This window comes from Vanessa tameamea, chromosome 22 (assembly GCF_037043105.1).
Source record: "Vanessa tameamea isolate UH-Manoa-2023 chromosome 22, ilVanTame1 primary haplotype, whole genome shotgun sequence".
NCBI lineage: Eukaryota > Metazoa > Arthropoda > Insecta > Lepidoptera > Nymphalidae > Vanessa > Vanessa tameamea.
The window spans coordinates 7,436,150-7,460,782 of record NC_087330.1 but is presented as its reverse complement, the minus strand read 5'-3'; the positions used below and the strand labels follow the sequence as shown (position 1 = coordinate 7,460,782).

The 24,633-nt window shown below is 32.8% G+C and overlaps 1 protein-coding gene across 1 annotated transcript; it reads left to right on the top strand.

The window, feature by feature from the left end:
- The first annotated feature begins 255 nt into the window (after positions 1–255).
- LOC113397645 (zinc finger protein 415-like) lies at positions 256–10,961 on the top strand. Its single transcript, XM_064218402.1, has 16 exons — positions 256–359; positions 485–569; positions 1,074–1,256; positions 2,714–2,816; positions 3,662–3,793; positions 4,020–4,183; positions 5,237–5,348; positions 6,232–6,341; positions 6,975–7,072; positions 7,513–7,813; positions 7,903–7,960; positions 8,600–8,758; positions 9,129–9,251; positions 9,964–10,047; positions 10,702–10,781; positions 10,932–10,961. The coding sequence occupies exons 1-16, from the start codon at positions 295–297 to the stop codon at positions 10,959–10,961; spliced, it is 1,887 nt and encodes a 628-aa protein (XP_064074472.1). The 5' UTR covers positions 256–294.
- Positions 10,962–24,633: the final 13,672 nt, after the last annotated feature.

Genomic DNA, 24,633 nt, shown 5'->3' with positions numbered 1-24,633 from the left:
TTTATTAAAAAAAACACTACAAATATAATATAATAATAATAATAAATAAAATATAACAATTAATCTTTTTAATTAAACATTAGATCGTTGACCTTAAAAATTTCAAACGCGATATTTGAATAAAAATTTTGAAACCGGTCAATGGCCGTTTAATTTTCGAAAAAAAAAACAAAACCAATTTCGAATCCGTGGCCATAGAGACCAAAATAACAATAGACGACGTTGCGGAAAAACGAAAGTTTGACGTGTATCGTGTGTTTTTTGTTGAAAAATAATTGAATTATAAAAAAATAAATGATGTTCTCTGATGAGGAAATAAAAGAGAGCAGCCTCATGCGTCCTGGAGATGAGATAATAAGGTCCGATGTTAATTTATTTTTATAACAAAATAATTAAATTGAATATTTTCTGAATTCCAAATTAGGTTTTTTTCGATTCATCGTTTAGTTATTTACTTATCCGGGATTTTTTTTTCATGTTTCAGTATTCGAGAAGTATGTTTAATTGACAAGTATGATAAGAAATATTTGGGAAACGAACCATTACTATCGAATTCTAGTCGCAATGAAGTACGTATCGTTTATAAGGAAGTACAGATAGACTACGTATTATAGAAATTTAGGTAACGTCTCGATGGAGTGCAAATAGAAAAACTATTTCAAATTTCGTTAGACATTCAAATTAAAAAGACTGTTTGTCCGTGTATGTAATAACAGGCAATCATATTTTTTTAATTTTACACCCAAAAGTTATATTTATACAATAAAATCTATATTAATATTATAAATTCGAAAGTAACTTTTCTGTCTGTGGTTAAGCTTTGTTTATTATAAGACGGAGGCTTTAATATTGTACCTTTGAGTACAATCGTTATTTGCTAATTGTATTAAAGTATTAAATTATATTTAAAAAATAAACGAAGACGCGACACATGCACATGCACATGCTTTATACCTTATATATAAAGTTAATCCACCGTTATATATTGTTTAATAATTTATTAATAATAATTAAGCAAATATATGAAAATTATCCCATATCTGTTTTAATGATGGATATATATTTTAATTTAGCTCGAGGTTCCCCGTTTGTTCCGCGATGGCTTCTTCTCCGAGGGTCTGGACCCGCAGGCGAGATTCGCGTGGACCGAGGAAGACGGAAATATTGCGTCTCTTGTCTCCGAACCAGGGTTTGGTACAACGGGGCAGACCACCTTCGGAACGGATCTAGACGCGGCACTAACTACTGAGATTAAGGTGTGATCATAACACTCAATATCCTCTATTAGATTGATAAGCCCTTAGATTGATATTGGGCTATTAACATAGCTTCTGAACTGTATTTAAGCGATCTATAGACTATACCAATCAAAACAGGAATGAAGATAGACAAACATTACATTTATTTATTCCTTGCGTTTTGCTAATAGCCCAAGTACACTGTGCGCTAATATGTTCTTGATTAATATTATCTTTATTTATGATACAACACTATTCCACTTCACAATTATATCAATTTTAATTTTACATCAAAAGTTCCGATAACAGTTTCGTCGGCGTTCAAAACGATTTTTTTTTTTCGTAAATAATGATTATTCAAGCTTGAGCTTGATCTATTTTTTGTTTATTTGGCTGTTGATTGGTATACACTATGTTTTATTAATGTATATTAAAAAACTGAGGAGATTGTTTAAATGAGCCAATTTCAAGATCTATCAGATCTACGTGGACATCGTATTATTACATAACATATAAAAACAATACCTAAACCAGGAAACGGAAACAGGCAACTAAGAAGGGAATGAATAACCTGTTCTATGATGAAAATCAAGGATCTATAATTTAATGTAAACTGTCTTAAGTAATTCGTTTTTTTTTATTAAGAAACTTAATTTAAAAATTGGTATAAAACTATTCAGAATTTAAATTAATTTTACAAATCTTTTACGTTGTACGTATTGGCTATAATTGGCATCTATCATCTTATCTGGCGTTAATATATATTGAAGGATTGGTTTATGTAGTCACAAAGAAAAAAAGTTATAAATAATCTAGATATGAAAAAATATTTGTCTAACCTTCATATAGTATCAGAAATTGTTATGTTGTCGCTACTAAGGTTGATGTTTAAAGATGGTGTTAAGATGATAGAGTAACAAAAAAATTACAAAACACTTGGCGCATAAGGAATTTATGGAATAGGCGGTGTTGTCCAGATACTGTGAGGAGACCTATTAAAAAAAAAAAACAAGCCTACAATGAAATCGATTCGAGTCGAGCGATTTCAATCGAACATAATATATATCTATACATATTCGTCTTCGACGTATTAACAAATTTTCAAAATTAAAATATTCTAAATGCAAATAATTTGAACTTTACTATAGTTAAAGTAATGCCTTTCTAAAATTAAATACAACAATAGTAAAAACTGTTAATATATATTATACGTGTTACTAGTTATAATATATATATATATCCACTATAATCTATATTTATATAGATATATATAAGCGAAATACCACTCAATGATTAATCACGAAATCTCAGAAAATATAACACCCAGAAAATTTTAAATTTGGCTTAACGAATTTTACGAAACTCCGCCCCTAAGGGGGTAAAGCAGTAGTTGAAAGTTTGTGTTTTATAAATTTCGCGCGGGTAAAGCTGCGGGTTCAGCTAGTATCGTTATAAACATATTAAATTATTTATAGGAAGACACATCGAGTTCTGGCTACGATATCACGAGAAACGAACTAACTCTTCAGAAGTCACAAGTCGAAGCTAACGCGGTTTCTTCAACGTCCACTGGCAATGGTACGAGCTAATCCAAAATTATGTCTTAATAGCTAAACGGCAGAATCGCTCACTGATAAGAAAGTCGCAGGTTAAATCCTGACCCCTTGATCGCACACAATTCTAACACTAACTCTGCGCTTTTAAATTATTAGTAACAGCCTGTAAATTTCCCACGGCTGGGCGAAGGCTCTTCTCCCTTTGAGGAGAAGGTATTCCAAAACGTTGCTCCAATGCGATGCATATGTTGCAGAATTTCGTTGAAATTAGACACTTGCAGGTTTCCTCACGATGTTTTCCTTCACCGCCGAGCATGAGATGAATTATAAACAGCGTGTTCTGTGTTGCTTGCCTAAGATTGAACACACAATCATCGGTTCGGATGCACGCGTTCTAACCACTGGGCCATCTCGGCTTTAACTAACACAAAGCACAATATCATGATTCGCTTGTCATCCCGTTTATTTGAAGTCGGCGCAATAACTAGGCCTAAGTAAACGTAAGGATCTTAAAACAAAACGTAACGTAAAAAATAAGTCCTTAGCAGATTTTTACGACCTTTTGCTGTTGATGATCCACTTTATTGATCACCAGCAATCTTGGTTTATGAAGAACTTAATTATCAACATCTAGGTATTCTCTTCCAGTCAATGCCATGCGTTTTAAATTCCTTTACAAAAAATATAATTTGTAATAATTTTAATTAAAACATTAATAATAATTAATATTATATGGACTTAAGAGACAGACTGTAGTCTCTGTTACGATAAATTCTCAACTCAACAATTTTGTCGTTTTATTTTCCGATAGTAATTTTTCATTCAAATATCTGTAAAGTTTTGTACTTTAACGTGATTAATTTATAGGTCAGTCGATCAGCCAATCAAAAGGCCGAACCACTCATAAGGTTGATAAAGCGGATCCACGTTCCAGATATCACTACGTCAAATACGTCAAGAGACACGGACGGACTGTCAAGTTATGGGAGTGTGGCATCTGTAAGTAAATACTTAGTGATAACTTGTATCATCTAAGTTGGGATAATTATAGTAAAGATTGTACAGTAAAAACACGTAGTTTTACAAGCATTAATCGTTGCTGTCCAATCCCGGCGCAGCGTGTTATAAGTACTCGTATCTAGTCAATAAACGGGCTATCGGTCGGGTCTGATTCTGAGAACTGTCATGATAACAAGTAAAATAGTTCAAAATTTTCCTTCACCAGGCAGTCGGGAGTTCCAACATCAATATACTTTGATGCGACATCTCCCAACGCATACAGACGAGCGAAACTTTCATTGCGATGAATGCTCTAAGAGCTTCCGACAGCTGTCTACCCTCAGTCAGCACCGTGCGATACATTCTGCGGAAAGACCTTATGCATGCGAGGTATGGTTGTGATGCCTTTTTTTTCTGGTTGGGGATCCTTCAGAGAGGTACCCGTGCCTAGAGGCGGGTGGGTCATTACTCCCAGTATAGGTAGGAATCCCACATTATCCCACTGAAACCAGCACTGCGTTGACAGTCTTCGGTACGGATCGGTGAGGCTGCAAGATTGTTTTGATATAACGCATCCAAGGCCCCTCCAGTGGTATACTTTTCTCGTGGCTCGGCGAAGCTCTCTTCAGGGGGGACTATGCGTACCTATTGCATTGTATTGTATTATTAAAAGATGTAATTAAAATTAAAATACATCAAAAAGCACTTTTTTTAACAAATAAAGCACCGTTATAAATGATTACAATAAATCAAAATGCTGCTGTTACAGTACCTAATACTTTTGTATTGAATTTAAATGTCTTCTAACAAACAGACGCAAATAGTAAATTCTTATAATTTAGAAAATCAGACAAGAAAATACTTCTCCTCGTGTTAAGTGTTCTACTTAACCCATAGACATTGAAACTATAAATATTAAAATTATTTCTGATATCATTAATGTGCCACCAACAATGGTATTAAATTATCATGTCTCTGTGCTTATAATTATTACGATGGCCCACATCTACCAAAATGGAACAGAGCAAAACAAAGTTAATATCTTTAATTTTATCAGCAATCAATAGAATCAGCATTAACTGATATTGTCCTGCCCGATTTCGGTCACGGTGGCTGATCTCATGAGAGACCAGTCACTAACGCAGGACATATTATTTGTGCACAATTATGTGCGTAAACACGCACTCTGAGTTCCATTGCTATCGTAATCCAATGGGAAGACTGATTTGCTTGTCTAATTTTCCATCCCGACCCGGAAGAGTTCAGGCGCAGGACTTGCTTTCTGAGGCTCGGCTGTTACTGATAATTTTTAAAACAAACCAATAACTTTTTATCTTGACAACCGGGAGCTTAAAGCCAAAATCTTCGGATCAGTGGCCTTATACCAAGCCACTAGACTAACGAGGCAATAATAACTAGATTTATATGGAATATATTAATCAGGTCTGCAACAAAACGTTCAACCGAGTATCCACTCTGATCTCCCATCGCAAGACCCACTCCGACGAGAAGCCATACAAGTGTCATATTTGTCCAAAAGGCTTCCATCAGAAAGGTTTATAACATTATCCCTTATCCTGTCCTATTCCATTTTGTTTATCAATATTGCCTATACTTATTGACATTAATGTGACGATGCAGTGAATACCAGTGAATACCAGTGAATACCAATAATGATATTCGTATAAGGCGTCGGATACACTAGGGAACAAATGGAGCAGCTTGCTGTAGGACTACTAGTTGCATGTTCCCGAGCAAAATGCCGCGAAACATTTTGTAGGCCAGACCAATCAGTGTTTATAGAAATTTCACCCGAGGGTGTCATATATCATACCAGAGTCGACTGGAGATTATTATGCGTAATTGCGCGACAGCGACGCGGGACGCATGCGCTCGGAGCTCTTGGAGCGGACAAGCAACATGTTTCGCGTCACGTCTAATGTTGCGGGACATGTTGCTGAGCCAGGTTGCAGCGTCACGTTGATTGAGTATTGCGTTTCATGCTACGGGACAAAGTATTCCCCTAGTGTATTCGTCGCTTATAAATTCAGAAGTGGGTTTCTTTTTTTTTTTTGTTACTTTTTCACGTTTTAAACTTGACCGATCATCATTAAGTTTTGTATACAAGTTGTAAAGGTTACAAAAAATACATAGAATATCTAACACCTGACCTCTGAAATTATAAGAATTCATCGCATACGCGTGAGAGAGGGCGAAGAAACTAGTATTTTAATACACTAATTTCTTAACTAGTATACTAAAAATAAATAAAATGCAAACGGAGCTCCATTTCCAACGGTACATCATTTGCAAATGATACTAGCAATTGTGTGTTTGGTCGTATTATTTGTATAACCATAATTATATGGCATATAAAACGTATTAAAGGAAAATAAAAGTATTTATTTCAAAGTTGAATTTGTTTATTTACTTCACAGGCAACCTTCGTAATCATCTCTTCACTCACACCAACGAGCGTCCGTATCGATGCAATATCTGTATGAAAGGGTTCAATCAGCAGTCCAATCTCGTGTGTCATAAGAATAAGGTACAGTTGGAAATTTGTTCTCAGTGTGAAATTATTAATTTAAACTAATCTATTCATCATTATCATCATTAATCTTTAACCATTTTTCTTTTTTTTTTTATTAAATATCTAGGCGGACGAGCAAATGAGCCATCTGATGGTAAGCGGTCACCACTGCCCATAGACATTGTCTCTTTAAGAAATAATAATCATTCCTTACATTACACGTGGTCACCACCACCCATAGATATTGTCACTGTAAGAAATAATAACCGTTCCTTACATTACACCAATGTGCCACCAAGCTTGGGAGCTAAGATGCTATGATCCTTGAGTTTGTAGTCACTGGCTCACTCACTCTTCAACAAACCGGGACACAACGATGCTAAGTATGGCTGTTTGGTGGTAGAATATCTAATGAGTGGGTGGTACCTACCCAGACGGGCTTGAACCTTGCCACCAAGCAATATTCTCCCTTCTTTATGCGTTACTCAGTCGTCCATATTTTAGAAAGAAAGAAAGAAATGATTCATTTCTGTTTTTTTAGTTCTTACCAAATTATATTATATATGGTTAGAATTTTAAGAACCAATTGAATTTCTCCATTCTCTGCTTTGTGTCTAAACGTAAATTAAACATGTCATACCCAAACAGGCTCACCCCGATGAAAATAATGTAAATACAGTTAAGAGTCGAAACGCTCCACGCGTACCAATTCTATCAGCTACGGAAACACAAACGGATTTGACGAGGTGAGTACTATAATGAAAATCTTGGTCTCTATGTAAAATTAATATTTTTTCTTGACAGTCATAGTTTTTAATAAAGCAAGCTGAAGCATGTTTATAATAACCGTGCAACACGAATCATTAGTCAATCATGGTATAGTAAAGAAATACTAGGTTGCTGGTATCAATAATTTAAGTATATTATAAATCTATACTAATATTATAAATCCGAAAGTAACTTTTTGTTACCTCTTAATGCTTAAACCACTGATGCTATTTGGATTAAATTTTGAGTCCCGGATAAGGACATATCCTACATTTTTTTTAGTAAACTCCTCTTTTTGTGGTTGTGTGCTATAGATAAAATTATATGAATTTCAAACGGTTAAAGCCACAGTTCCAGCTAGTATATTATTCAAATAATTACAAAACTATCTTTTGATCATACATTTTATCGTTTCAAGACCACCGTCTGATCAGTGTGAAGTATCATCATCTGTGGGGCCTTATTTACCACCCGATCAGGCAATATCAATATGGCCCAAACCAATCCAGTTTAATGCATCAAGGCTTTCATCGGTGTCGAGTGATTTATGGAACGAATCTCCATGGGGCAGTAACGGTGTGATCGTAGACCCTATAAATACTTACCATATGGGAATAGCCCTCGCAACGAGACAAACTCCATTCGCTTTACTGAAATCGGATAATGGAACTCCTGTTCTTGTTAAAGTCGTTGATACAAAGCTGCCTGGAGGAAAACAGGTATGGAATGCTGCATCATTATAATTCAAATACAATATTTAAATCGATGAAATGTCTTAATTTTAGTTTTCGCAATACTGTATTTTTAGATGCTGGTACCTGCTACAGCCGAAGACTTAAAGATTGGTGGGAAAATTGTTTTGAACAATGAGGATATAGCAGCTCATACTCAGGTAATAGCAATATTTAAAAAAGCAACAGCATCTTCATTGTCTCCCATGTTCTTCTTGCTATGAGAATTTACAAAGCATTTTGGGCGTATGACTGGAAAGATTAAGATTACACATTTACTCAATAAATTTTGTCACTTTCACCAAAACAAGGGAGTATTTTTTTATAATTATCTTCTGTAATTCCAAACTCGACTAAGCGTATGAAACACGTGTCCATTTTTTAATATTCAGACTGACTTGTACTTCATAATTGCAACCATACTAGTTATCCTTGATCTAGATTATACAATTCGTGCAAGTCCGTCTATGTAGGTACCATACACTCTTCAAATATTTTACCATCAAACAACAATACTTAGTATTGTGGTGTTCCAGTTTGAAGGGCAAGTGAGGCGGTGTAACTACAGGCACAAGGGACGTAAGATCTTAGTTTCCAAGGTTGATGACGCATTGGTGTTGTATGGTGTGTCTATAGATGACCATCATGACCACTGATCATCAGGTGGCCCATTGTCTTGTGCAACTACATATCTGATAGACTTGGAATATGGAGAAAAGATTTCTGAATCATCAGACGCTTACTTTATTAAAGCGATAAATAAACCATCAATACAGGAAGTCGCTCTAGCTACAACGTCAGAAGTAAATAGTGCTGTTCAGATTCGAGTACCAGTGGTAGCGACTGTAGTGCCCAAGATCAGACCCGGAGGAAAGCTGCAGTTGTCTGTTGAGGAACCACACCATGTGTATCATAACACTCTGTCTTCTAATGGTAAATTTTCTGCAAGAAAAATAATATTATTGAATTAATATATTTTTATGCTATTTTTTAAATTTTATTAGTATTTTGTTCAAATTTTGCATTGAACATTATTGATAAAAATCTATTTATAAGCTCGAATCTAATCGAGTTTTAATGGTTATTCAAACATACAATTTAGTCACATTGCTTGTACACATCCGAGCATTATTCGAAACATGCAGTTTTCTTAGCATGCAGTGTCCTATTTTTTTGTCACCTGTGAGTGTGTGAAGCATTCAAATACTTTAAAAAAAATAAAAAATCGTCACCAGTACTAGATTTTAATTTAAGATCCTCATAGAGATTTAAATGACTATTTATTATAAAGCATGTGTTATAGGAGGAGAACAGAAAGAAAACTCATGTGCTGCTTCTGCCGGGCCTTCTATCCCCACTAACCTTCCTCCCCTTGAACCTCTGCGTCGCCTTGATCTCAATTTAAATGAACATAATATAAGAACTAGTAAGTAAATGCTTAATGTTTTTGAATGAATTATGATAAATATTGTATTGGCTTGATGTTGGTTCACTCTCCGGAATCTTGGTCTTGTATTCTTTGTCTGTCTGTATTTATGTTAAGCACGGGGTCTTAGACTGGGTCTTAGGGATCGCCGATATACAGGTTTTGATGTAGGGACGTTACTACTTTAATGAATGAGTAGAGATAGTCACTTGCGAAAATATGCCCTGATACTACGTTAATTTAATTATTTTTTAATAAAATAATTTAACAACTATTGAAATACTCTGTCTTTCTTGCCAATGTTCGCTTCACTGACGAGGCTCGCTACAATCATTGAGCATCCGAATATGCACAACGGTTCTAGAGATAGTGGTCAAGCTATTTGTATATTAATATGTAATCATGAATAACATAACATATATGTATATATGTTATGTTATCTTCACTTGTTGTAATCTTCTGCATATGAGCGCCTCAACGACTAGAAGTTGACTGTAATAAGCTACACTTAGAACTGAAAGTATTGATGACGGGAAGTAGAACTGCTGAGGAGTGTCATGTAACTCGCCTGTTGCACCTCATGCAACTTTTTGTTTCAATATTGTAATTTTTAGTTTTAAGTTTGGGTGCAATAAAGTATAAATAAATAAATAAATAAATAATCTGAGCGAGCAACAGTAAGTTATTCCTCTTACCATTTTGAATATTCCAGGTCGCTCTTACTCACCTGCGCCTTCGTCGCCTCTCGACCTCATCTCTCTTGATCTCTTCGAGCCCATCGGATGCATTCCACTCGGTAAGAATTTGGTTATGAGTACAATTCAAAAAGTTTTGGTGTGTTACTTCCGTCATCACAATTGTTAACGATTTCCGTAAATACTCGAAAAAAAAAACATGTCTGTGAGGTAACAACGTCTCTCGCTTCTAAGTAAAGACTTTTGAGTAAAACATTTGAAGCTATTTTTTGTCCGGATATTCCAATTGAGTTTAAGTGAACTCACAATACATATATTTTTTATAAACTAAACTTATTAGGAGAAGATTAAATATTACAAAGGTTAAATGACGAATTTGAAGTCAGAATAAATTGTTGATGTTAATATTATACAATCTAAGATTAACAGTTTCAGCGTTTCTAGAACATTCGCCTTACGAATTATCAAATTTAATAAAGAAATTAAAGAACCATGTATGTATGAACTTTGAACGAGTCAACTGTTTGATTCTTTTGTATAATAACAACTATTTTAAAATCATGTTTATTAAACTAAAAAGATAAAATATCAGTTAATAACATTAACATCATGGCTATACTTTACGCATAGCGATGTAAAATTTAATACAACTTTAATTATCAATCATCTCGTTATGTTTGAGAACATAGATGATTTATTTAATGAAAGTTTTATTTAATGTTTGATCATTTACTTTTAATATTATATTTATTAAGGTCCTCAGATCACATCAGTGGACAATATTGAGCAGCCGCCTCCGTCTGAAGACTCCGATATATTTATAGAAAAGTTTGAAGTACGTGTGTCTTATTAATTATTTTATACAATTATTATGTATAGAAATGGCGAAATCCGCTTGAAGCGCGATTTATATTGGCCGAGACAATCAAATATCGGTTATTGTAATGTGATTTTGTGTTAATATATATCTCTTTTACTTTTTCAGGAAATTATCCCGCTATCTGATTCGGATTGAAATTTTCTATTCTCCTGAAGTTATAGTAATGTAGTTATAAGCAATAATATGAATTTTAATTAAATATTTTTGAAAAGAAACTTTATTTTCTTTAACTTTTCTACTGAGTTGCTTGCCGGTCCTTTTCAGTTGAATCTAAATTCTAAACCGGTGGTAGCTTTACGTTCAATATAATTCTGCAAAATGAGATTTAAGTGGTTTTAAAAGCCTACTTAACTAATTAGAACTACTACTTACTTACTAAGAATATTTAGATATTTTTCTAAGTATCTTTCGCTTATTATATGAGAATAAAGGGCCCAGGGCTAATATAATATTGTGAAACGGAATGCTTTGTATTGATATTGGTGGTTGGGTAAATGGTGAGTATGGTAACCGTTTATATACGACGATGTGAGTCTTTAAGCGGTGGTGACCACGTATAATAGCCCATTTGTACGTCTAGGCCTTAAAAACCTCTTTTTCTGATAAAAATAGAAAAAGGGCCTCGGTAGACGCAGTGATGGATTGCCCAACTTAGCTAGGGACAATAAGGAAGAGCCCCGTTCTTGTACGTCTGCCTTTCTGTAGTGTATAAAAATGTACTGCCTGATATTTTCCCACTGTTGGGCTAAGTTCTCCTCTCCTTTTGAGAAGAGGAGCGGGAGGAGGTGCGTCTTGATAGATTCACATATAGAAGAACTTCGTTGTAATTTGACACGAGCAGGTTTCCTCACGATGTTTTCCTTCACCGCCGAGCACGAGGTGAATTATAAACACAAATTAAGGGCATGAAAATTCAGTGGTGATTGCCTGGGTTTGAATCCGCAATCATCGGTTAAGATGTACGCGTTCTAACTACTGGGCCATCTCGGCTCAAGTAGTTTATAAAGCAAGCGAAACATTTGTTTCTTAAAATAATTAAACAAATCCTTAATAAAAAATATTAATAATCATTTAATAAATTTTAGTAAATTAGTAATTTTTTCTGCAAATTTATTTGAATCCCTACTAAGATTTGTAGAAAGCAATTTCCTGAGTGTAATGTAAATAATCCGATATTATGATATGACGATGACGTGCCTATTATATCGTTTTAATATCGCTGTCATATCGTATTGTGATCGACACGTGAACGGAAATAAGTCCTAAGGGGCGACAGGGGTAGTGCGAGTTTATAGCAATAGATGGCGTTAATAGTCTTAGCCTCGATATAGTTCTTTAAGTGTTCTAAGTAACACTAAAAGTTTTATGTATTTGATTTATTAGATTGAATTTAAAAACGAACGTATTATAGTTAGTATAATATAAATAATATTTACAACGAAACTTATAACAAAGATATTGTACATAGTATTTGAGTATTATTTACTTAGCAATTCGTTATTTAAATAAAAGTATATATAACTTCTAGTTAATAAAAGAAATGTATATAAGACGTATAATATTGTATAAAATTACGGAAAAAAACTATTTTGTGAGTGTGCAGATGGCATTAAGATCTACTAAGTTACATAAAAATTACTTAAATAAAAATATCGAACTTTTTAAAAACCTTTAAATACAATAAATTAAATTGATAACAGACATATTTTTTATGACTTAACATTTAAATTATCACATACCATAACGTATTATGTAGTATATTGGTAATGTAAGTTCTATGTTCTTTCGTACTTTTATCGTATATTTTTCATTTATCTATTTATCTTGTAACGAGAATACATTAAATTGTGGTTTATTATTCAAATGTTATATTTCCTCCGTTCGCCAAGAGATGGCGCCAGTAGTAACAAATCTTAAAAGACCTATTCACCAATAAATATATTGGAGTTATTTAAGTTTTGTTTTTTAATGAATATACTGAAATATTCAATGTACAACATAAATCAAGTAACTAACATGACATACAAACAAACTTTTGCAGTCATCATAAAAAATCTGTCTTTAAATGTTTCTAGAATATTCTACACGTACATGTAGACACGTAGACACACATCCACGTGGTTATTTATAATTAATCACATCTACTAATGATTAACCATATGACTGCACTTGAACCCACAACCTTCGGTTAAAGTTACTAATATAAATGTAATCAAAAAATTTACTACCTCGTTGATATATTGGCTAGGCATAGGGCAGTACATCCCGAGATCCTAGGTTCAAATCTCAAGTCGAACCGATAAAAAGTCGCTGGATCTATCTGTCGAAAAAATCTTAATAACCTGAAGTTTAAAGTGTTTATTTAAGAAAGGTATACAATCAAATGGACTGACCAATGAACTGTGTGCTCACAAACCTTGGCAATTCGAATCCTTACCCCATACATGTGTCTGTACTGGCTCACTAACCCTGTAAAATATCCTGTACAAAACACCTTCGCTGCTATGTTTATTGGTCGTAAAACTGATGAGAAAGAAGTACCCAGCCAAATTTACTTGTATAAATCATATGTAATTAAACATTTATCAAATTAAATACATACTTATCTTAAATTATTCTGTGATAAAACGCAAAAATTTTTCTTCTTAATGCTATTCATTTACATCGCAATCAATTCGCTTTACAATTGTATTGCAAAGAATCGTTCACGTTGCCTCAATTTAAACTACTGTAAATTCCACATCGTTAATTTTCCATTCAGAATCACTCAATTCGCAACTAATTACATATAAGCCAACGCTCATACCATTAACCGCAAAAAATATCGACGGAGAAAGCCATGACATTACTAGTAGAATGCTACAATAAAACGCGTATTACATTCGTCCAGTTTTTTACCAAAGGCTTGCGCGTGTCAGGCACGTGATCGAAAATATTAAAACTGGTGTTAGATCTGACACGCGGCCTTTCCCACCAATAAATAGAGAAATCTTCTGACAGCCCTATTGAGTGAAACCAACCCGTAACTATCAAACCAATTTAAACTTTATCGTTATAGCAAAAGGTTCAATTGCCATAATCATTGGAACAACCGATCAAAGTAAGCGATGATTTGTGAAATTGAATTCTTTTTTCTGAAACGTAAGGTTGAGTTTTGAATGTATGTGTAAATAGTAAAATTAGGGTTGTCGTCAATGATCTAAATACCGCCCCCGACGGTTATCGAATAATTCTCCGGCACGTGTTGGTCGCGTTTTTTGTCGATTTTTTTATTTCGGCGTGCGAATGTCGAAGTGGCGTCTGGTGCTGACTTGCTCTCAATGGAAACCATTGTGGGAACGATTTAAGGGATTCCGAAAATAAATCGAGAACTATTTTGAAAATTTTTAAAAAATTAAAATACCTAAGTAGCTGCTAAATAATATACGTAATAATTTAATTATATTTATAATAGATTAAAAATGAATATCTCATTGAATTATTGTAATATTTGATCTAAATACACACTTTAATAGATATTAAAATCCCAAAGACAAATATCTATAATAATTAAAAAACTCAGACCCCATACATCATAAAACTAAATAGTAATTTAAGCAAACATAAAAATAGCAACACTTCAAAAATTAAATCCCTAAATAATAACGATAAAATGAGCTATCAATTTCATAAAATATCATTCACAAACAAACAACAGTCCCTATCAAGTCCCCCCAATGTCATATTTTGATTATGATATCAGAGTTCCATAGCAGATTTTTTATATCCATTGTCCTTTAATACACGAATTAAACCATTAAAAGTCGCGTGCCAACACGATATATAATATTTCAACTGTATAATAGATTCGATTATTGTTATAAATGTTTCTTTATGTGAGAAAGTGTTTTATATTTAGGATTAATATTTATTGTTTGTTTTTTTATGATATCATATATTGCTTCATAGTATATTTATATTTTATTTAATATATGATATAGTTATATATGTATAGTAACATTATAGTTATAATAAATTATAAACATGTACGAAAAGATTACTTAAAGTTTTTTTTTACAAAATATATTTTTTTCGCCCTTGTAAAGATTGTATGAAATATCCTAAGACTATTATAAAACGAAATTAAATTAATTTCCAATGTAATTGACACAGAGCGAATCATCCACGTTCAAAGTTTTTTAATAAGAGCCAGCAGATCCATTCGCTATCTAGTATCTTTTATATTCTGTATGAAGCAATCATGACAAACGGATGACACTCCAATTCTGCCTAAGATATATTAAGTAACAATTATTAACGATGCAAGCGCAGGGTCGCAGACGCCGCGCACGCTCCGGGGATTAAACGCATTTGACAACACGACGTCTTTATCGAAACGGATTAACGACAGTTTGACGTTAATGAAGTATGTCATTGTTATTTTTTGACGACAAATTTTACTGAGTCGATATTATTTTTTGTGCAGCCATTCTATTAAACTGCGTTCACACGAGTCGTAGCCGACTAACTGGTGAATTTAAAGTGACTTGAACAGAGAACTGTGAGTCTGAACAGAATTTAAATTCAATTGAATCAATATGACTATATAGATTTAAAAACAATAGCAATCTTAGAACAATTTGTATGTAAATTGAAATTGCAATTATTGTTCAACAACAAAATAATTATTATATACGAGTATATACACTAATACTGTAACTACAGACCTAGTTATTGAGAAATTGTTTATTGCTACTAAAAATACTGTTAATTGAATTATAAAAGAACCCTTGAGTATAGATATTTTGTAACAATCATGGGATTGGGCAAAATGGAGCTTTGAGAAGGTCTCATCCATATAATTTATCTGATCGCATTTAAAAATCTTTTATATTCCTTGTAACTCATGAATTATTTTAAATTAAAAAATTCAAACGTATAAAGGTCACCGAACTCGCCCAGGTACTTCAATAAAATAAAAATATTATCATGATAAAAATGGCTTAAAAGCATTTTAGCTTCGATCGTTTAAAAAAAAAAACAAAACAAAAGTTTTTTAAAACGGCCATCGAAACAAATGTTCGTTATTTTCATTAATACATTCAACCCAAAACTACAAGCGGACTTGAAAAAATCAATCGCAGAGAAGCTGGGTCGGTTGTACCGTCATACATCATGCATGGGCGGAGAGGCAAATTGTTCGCTAACCTGATTACAACTGCTAGTTCCACATTGTCTTTACCCCCTCCTTGTCCCCCCTTTTTAACAATACGTTGTACGACTAGATGTGTTATGTTAGTGTTAACTTTAAACTTGTAATAATATATTTTGAATATTATAATCTTGATATTTTATGTAATAAATAATATCAATATTGTATTTTTAATTTATTTACTAATATTATTAAATGATATATTCGACAGATATATCAAAATTATAATCATATGTTGGGCGTGATTATTAAACAATCATACAGAAAACATCAGTAGGTATATACACTAACCAACAAACAAACGAAATATATTTTGTTAGTAGAATTATTTATGACAAAAATATAGATGCTGTTGATTTAATTCTTGCCACCATTTCACACGTGCTTGATATTAGGTACAGCAACTATTTTTAGTTCTCATTTGTAGTTAAGCCCTTGTTAAATAAATATGAAATAAATCTTTATCAAATTTTTAAACATTGCATAGCGGGTGTTCGGTTAAACACAGATTTCTTTCATTCTCATCAGTGGTAAAACGTTATTTAAATAGTAGACTCCTAAATGACATTTATATACAGCAATAAATGAACATTACGTCAAATTAGGAAATCATTTCAAACATTGCCATATAAGTCCATCCGTTCCAGCCTATTGTCATTGAATATGTAGTCATTTCTAGTATATCATTGTTTGATAAATTTCTCTATAAATTCATTATGGATCCACAATGGGGATACCGATTGTTGTAATTTCATTTCGTGGCTGGAAGTCGGATTGAATTTGCTTTTTATGGGAATGAGATGGGATTTGGTATGAAATAATTTAATATTAATACAGATATAATACTATATGAGGTTTTAATAATTTTGAAACGTATTTTGTGAACGTAACAATTGTTGTACTAGCAACTTGAAAATGGTTTTATTGTTTTGTAATTAGCATTTCGTCTTCCATAGTTCAGGGTGTAATTATTGTGTAAATATTATGTTTGTTTATGTCTAGTGGCTAGGTTGTTCGGAGATCATAAGGTTTAAAGTTTTATTCCGGGTTAATTTATTAACTTACCTAAAGTTCGTATATGACTACAGTCGTCTTGGAGACGTCTCATCGGTCTATAAGTAAGGAAATAAGTACATTTGGTTTTGTATATTATACTGTAATATAGTATTTCTTACATAGTTGGCATTTTTGTTTATCATGCAGCTGCGGCCGATATCTGTCATCAACATAATGATTTAATCATAAACTAATGTATGTTATTGTTTATTCAGACAATCAAATTAAATTATAGTGATGCCAGCGAACTATAAAAAAAATATATTTTCATATATCTTTCTGTTGGTACCTTTTTTATGTTAATGATCTCTATTAATATTATGAATGCGTAAGTAACTCTGTCTGTTACCTCTTCATACTGAAACCGCTGAACCGATTTACATGAAATTTGGTATGGTGATAGTTCAAGTTTGGTAGTAGTACTAGCTTTTTCAATTCACCCCTTTAGACGGTAAAAATTGGAGTGACGGTTTGTGTTCATTGTGTCAAGTTTTATAATTTTCGCGCAGGTAAAGCCGTAAGTATAGCTAGTATTTACGTTATTATGTCTCAAATTAGAATATTTTTTATTATGAATTAATGAAAGAAAACTATTATCTATTTATTAAACCTAAAAGTGCTTTAAACATTCTCAACTTGGTATACAAAATATATATAAAAATACCAAAGCATATACATCATAAGTCATAAACATTAAAGAACCATCTACAAAAGAATACATTTATTTTATAAGTAATAATTATAGCTATAAAAATATTTTCGTCAAATCGAGTAGTATGTTGGGTTGAAGTCGATTACATTAGCGGACCCTCACCGACGCAATGAGGGTCGGCGACTCTTTATGCAATAACTGCCTAATTTGATTTTTATTTTGATCTCATTTGTGCATTGTACCCCTGATTGTCCCCGCGGGTAGCGACGTTAGCGGTAGTTCTTGTGATTACATTAGTGTTTGCTAGACTGAGATGGCCCGGGGGCAGGCACAACTGCGTTTTCATGTGTTTGTATAATTCATCTAATGCAAGGTGATAATGGTACATCGTACGCTTGTATCCACCAGTCGGAACTCGACTAAGCGCATAGAGAAATAAGTTCCAACATTTATTAGATTTTCTTCTTTATTTCTGCCAATACAAGTATTGGGAATGACACGAACGTCTAGACAATACATTTTTTTCATTTGAAATTTTAATTAATTATAACATTAAACAAAAAAAAACCGATCAGTAGTTAGCTGGAACTTTTCTTTTCCGAACCAAAGAAATAAGTACCTGAGTGTAAGGCTTCTTTATTGAACAAAGATATTTTAATATAAATAATTAATATGTAAAAGTATTTCCCTTAATAGACTATTTCAATTAGCTCCCTTAGAATTTATTGAATCGAGTTTAACACAGGGCTTTCGGATCGCCCATATACAATAGGTTTTTATAAGGCGTTAATTTATATTGAAAACGATGGCTCCAGAATCGAACACTTGGTAAGTATAGCAACATATACACTACTACTACAGCAACAAACACCCATTCAAGCCTGAACAAAGCGTTACCATAGTTTTTTTTTAATATTTAGGCTGACTGGCAAAGTATATTGGTCGAAAAGTATCGTGGAGGAATAAATCATGCTCACTCTAAGAAACATTACTCTTTCACTTCGCCAATGTACCACTAAACTCGAGAACTAAGATGTTATATCTCTATGCCTGTAGTGACTGACTCATTCACTCCAAACCGGAACAAAAAATCATATTACATGATAAAATTAAATTTACAGCTACCACCGGCTTGGAATGTAGTTTCTATCAGAACAAGCAAGAAAATCAGTAGATACTCTTTTTTGACAACCAGTTACATACATTATGGAATACAATAATTGAAGTATTATTGACCCCGCATGGAAATCAACAAATACGAATTCCATATGTTACAAGGTTTCCTTTACTTGTTTACACAATATTTATCACAAGAATACAAAGATAGTATTGCTGTTTGATGGTAGAATGTATACGTGGGTGGTACCTACCCAGACGAGCTTGCACAAAACCCTTCTACCAATTGAAGGTATTCAAATTAACCAACATTTGATTGTTTTGTATGTCACGAAGTTACATTCCATATTATTTGCAAATTGCCATCAAATATAAAATATATCAAATTAAAATTCAGAACACAATGGTAAATAACGTATGTACTTTGAAATAACTTGACACAAAACAAACCTTTGTTTTATTAAAACACTCGTAACAGAATACAACCACACATGCGTGATCTACAATTTATAAAAATACACACAATATTAAGTCTTATCGCTGTGAGATAGATACGTGAATTGGTTATACGATTTTGTGCGAATAAACAGGATGTTATATGAATATGGAAAAAATAATAATATGTAATGCGCAAAAGGACTTGACAGTTGTTTTTTTATTTCCAAGTAAATCTGCATTGTAATATTTTGAATATGTTTTCAATTAGACTTGAAGTTGCGGAATAATTGCTTAACATTGTAAAAAAATGAGTCCAGTATGATTTGGTGGACCCGATTCCTTCAATAAATTTTCCATCACCATCGAGCATGAGGTGAATGATTTCACAAGACAAACATGGTTCTTGGCTGAGCTGACTCAGAATAGGGATCTTGAGCTTTGGGAGTCGTTGGAGCACGCAGATTCACATTTATAATCCTATAATTACATATTTAGTTAAAAAATAATACCATAAAGTCAGAGTAAGTAGTCTCAATGTTTATTTATCTGATCTTTTTATGCTGAAGCCAGACGTGTTGAGAGTTGTTTTGTGTCATTTAATATTCTGCAAGACGAATTTGCGGATCTATTTGCGTACAAAAACAAATATACAGGTTGAGACTGCCATAGATTAAAACTTCAAAAAACATTAAAGACTCATTCTAAAATATTTAGATAATAAGACTTAGGATTTTGCATGTTTGGAGACTTATCTAAAAAATATTAAATTCGGTTCAAAAATCCATCATATACCATATTAAGGCCGATCATCTAGTAGTCGGTTTATATCCGGCTCGAAGGACCATTTTTAGGAAAAGCAAGTTCTCCAGAAACGTTTGTCATAAAATCAATTGGCAAAAATGGAAACAAATGATCGGCTTCGAACCACTACACCTCATATTGACAATGATCAGCGAAAATTATTGACCTACTAATGATTTAGCCAAGGCTAAGATAATTCTCGTGGACTATTTGTAATGAAGATATGATTTGATGTTTGATATGCTAATAAGCAGGTAAAAATTAGGATTGATTTAATGCATTTTAAACAATCTTTTTTATTTATCGCATTTGAGCCCTCTAAAATATTCTATGACAGACGCCTTCAGAGGAATCGTAAATCAGTTCGAACCTAGGTTTAGTAAATTTACTAAATTTTAAGTCTACCGGTTTCTTGGAGAACGCTATGCAAATTTTAGTTTTCAACGCACTATCTAGAAAATCGTAGCGTTTTTTTTTTAATTTCAATATATTTTACAATACGACAAATTTATTAAAAAGTGCTACTGCGATGAAATCAGGATTATTTGTATGATAATGTTGGTAATACTGCTAAATAGTAGTTAGTAGTAGTTATTAGTTGATAATAAGGTAGTGTACAATGGATGAACGTCAATGACCTCAAAAGACCGCAATATGTCAACTGTCATTTAATTCCATTTTTATATACTTATTTATAAAACAAAAAAAAAAACCAAATCTATGGAACTCATAATTAGTTTTAAAAACTATGACACAAGATGGCGCGAGGTCAGTCATGTTGGTATTTGAATCGCATTGTAATCTATAATTGTAACTAAAATAAATAATAACATATTATGTGATCAAACAGGGACGAAGTCAGCGTGTGCTCAATATCGAATTGACGTATTGATTTAATACGAATGTATTATAATACTTTTTGTTTTAAGTTTTAAGTAATAAAAAAAAATGTACCATCGAAACGTTAGTAATAAATAAGATATCGTCAGAGTTGAACCCGAGAAATACATAAAGATTTATGTAACAGTATATATATAATCTAGATCTAGTTATTAGGATTTTGATACATGGATATTTTAACACTAAATAACTAACAATAAAAGCATTCAAAAACGCAGCGTTTTCATAGCACAGTGATTTATTTCCACATCGCTTGTGCTTCGCGACTGAATTCCCAACGAAGCAGTCAGAAGGGTACGCTTGCTCATGGCAGCTTGTTTGAACAAAAGGGTTTTTGAAAATACGCCTCCGTCCGACGGATTGTCTCGTTGACGTTCTGATTGGATTACGCGTTCCGAATCTAGATAACTTTGATTCGGTTTATATTGAAGAAGGGATTTTCCCGCTTTTTTAAATTAAAAATTCGATAATTGATGTTCGATGATATCATATACAAACTTTTTGGTAAACGTATTAAATCCACATTAAACTGTTTTTGTGAAGAAAAAAAAATTGAGAGCATACCACTTAGAAAACATTATTATTAATACTTGTTCCAAATTCAAGAATTCGTAACGTACAGAACTATATATTTTAAAAAGATTTTAGAATTTTTATATGATCGTTTATTATTATAGTCGTTTTATTTCACAACTTGAAATTATAAGTGAATCTAACATTTTCCCGCAATGAGTAGGTATATATCAGTGTGCATATCGACAGCTTAAAAATATAGAAAATAAAAAATGTATTTTACTTGGTGGTAGGGCTTTGTGAAAGCCCATCTGGGTAGGTACCACCCACTCATCAGATATTCTACCGCCAAAAAGCAGTACTTCGTATTGTTGTGTTCCGGTTTGAAGGGTGAGTGAGCCAGTGTAACTACAGGCACATGGGACGTAACATCTTAGTTCCCAAGGTTGGTGGCGCATTGGTGATGTAAGGAATGGTTGATATTTCTTACAACGCCATTGTCTATGGGCGGTGGTGACCACTTACCATCAGGTGGCCCATTTGCTCGTCCGCCTATAAATATCATAAAAAAAAAGAATACTAGCTGATCCGACAGAGTGCTGATAAGTTAGTTGTTAAGAATATTAAAAAAAAATATATATTGTTCCTATTAAAACGTTTGTATAGTATTTTTTGTTTAAGTTACTGATGATTTTGGCTCGCAGTTCCTATTAGAAAACCCGAGTAAACGCTCTTCAATTTCCAAATATTTTAACTTTTTCTACAAAGTATTAAAAAATTTAAAAATAAAACCGAATGAAAACGGTAAAAGTCATTATTAAGTTTTAGCATGACTAACTGAAACAGAGATTCTTTTTGTATATAGATTATGTGACCTTACGTATAAATATTATTTTGACGGTGATTGGATAAATAATGCTCCGTCTTCTTCTTACAAATGTAAAATCAAATATGTCAGAATGAATAAAGAATATGTCTTTAACTAAACAACGTTTTAAGTAAGTCGGTACTGTATTGACGAAGGGACTGATACTTGTCAGCAACATAATAAAATAAAATACCTCCTTCGTCTTACACTGTCCTTATTACATATATTATAATTTAAAATCTAGACGAAATATATGAATGAATTTTAAGCGAGTTTGTCACTACGGAAATCTGAATAATAATGCAAAGTGCAACAATTTCACGTAACCACAGTTCGCATCGGAATATTACTTCCACTAGGTATTTAAATACGAAATTGCCTCTGAATAATGCGAACAATAGTCGTTACGTGTAACACAATGAAGGGTCCCGCAGACCTATTCTGAAAATTAAAAACGAAATTCGCATTGGAATCGGATTCCGCACGAGTGGCCGTCGAAAATGGAAACTTAACAACCGCGGTAAATAACCACAAATCACCGCTTCCTAACACCCGAGGCGAGATTTAAATTCACGCGAATGTTGCCATCGAATTTTGGTGTCGGTTTCCATTCTACTATAAGTCATTGCCATCGTATTTTAAACATCTCGTGACGGATTAATAAGTAAAAAAAAATGTCTATTTTTTTAAATTATTTATGATAAACTGTCAAAGCTGAGAATGCATCGTCGAGTAACAATTGGCTACTAAGTACACGCACACTATGAAAGTACAATGACGTTTGGCTAACTACCCAAATTCAATCGTAGCTGCGTGCGTGACACACATAGATAATAAAGTTAGTCTGTTTGTTATGATTCTTTTGTAGTACTATACTCTATTTAGATATATATAAAAAAATCTAAACATTTAAGTAATCATTTTCTCTGAATTCACGGCTTTATTGTTGCATACAAAAACCCAAAACTGTCTTAGATATCAATAATCAATATCAATAATTAATTAGAATAATAATGAGCGATAAATCAAAACACAATAGAAAAAGAACAAACTTCAAAAGACAAAACAGTAAAGAAATCCATCTTCAAATAATTTAAGAAAATATTGTTCCAACGTTTATGAAACTTCTTTAAAAATTAAAAAATGAACTTGGTTTAATTTGGTGTTTATTTCATTTAGAATTTGTTACCCTTAATTTAGAGTCCTTAATGTCTGATTGAGGCAATGGAAACGGTTCTTATATACTCATCAAATTCAACATACGACCGTAACATGCATTACGGTACACTGAATCAAAAAGACAGAGGGAATGAGCAATGACGTGGTATTATTTTTAAATTCATACACCGCGTGTTTTCGGCCAGGAATATTTTCTTTTTTCTCTAACCTACAATGGAATATAACCTTTACACATTTGAACTTAAGACTATATTCGGCCTCCTTGTCTGATTATTTTCGCGGTTTAATAACGTCATAGTTGCACTTGTGCGTGGGTATCGCGCGGTCGGTGCATGACGAATTCTTAGTTTTTAGAATTTGAATTACGAAACGAATTTTCTTTTGTCCGTGACGAATTATGACTCGATATCTTTTGTTGTTTTGACTGAATAGGCATTAAGTATTGTAAAGGAGCTGTGGCTAATTTGGTGTGTTTTATGATGTTATAGAAGTTAGATTTATGAACCGATACTTAGAAGTTCGATTTTTGAAAAATCTAGAAACTAGTTTTTTGATCCAGTATATGTGTGTGTAAATAAGTATACCTTCATAGTATCACACGTAAAACGTTAGTTTATATATTAAATACACTTCAGATCATTCAGATATTGCAGTTGTCATTCAATTGCTACTAAATATAAAACTCATTACAGAAAATTTATCGAAATAAATATGTAAATTTGAAAGGGTACATGTCTCATGAGTTTTAATAAACAATAAGATCTTTTTAAAATACTTTAATGTGTAATATTTTTATATTAAAACAAAGAACATGCCTAAAATTACATTTATATTTAGAAATCATTGCAACAAAATATTTTTTTTAAATAAATACATTTAATTATACCGAAAACAAAGTTAGCATATCCTTATGCAAATAGGAGATAACAATACCTGTCTATTTTATCCCAAAACCGAACTCCAGACCCCCGCGGCGCTGGCTCCATTGCTGAGCGGATGTGACGTCAATGGATGGGACCCACCTTCCGGCGCGCGCGCCGCATCCGCTGTCTAATGTCGCTCGCATCCGAATGCGATTTGGCTGCTATTTGGA

Bases quoted from the DNA above. Each gene is read 5' to 3' on its own strand.
- LOC113397645 (XM_064218402.1), top strand. From the start codon at position 295: ATGATGTTCTCTGATGAGGAAATAAAAGAGAGCAGCCTCATGCGTCCT. The intron at 360-484 runs GTCCGATGTTAA...TTCATGTTTCAG, and splicing joins CCTGGAGATGAGATAATAAG to TATTCGAGAAGTATGTTTAA. The intron at 5,349-6,231 runs GTTTATAACATT...TTTACTTCACAG, and splicing joins AAAAGGCTTCCATCAGAAAG to GCAACCTTCGTAATCATCTC.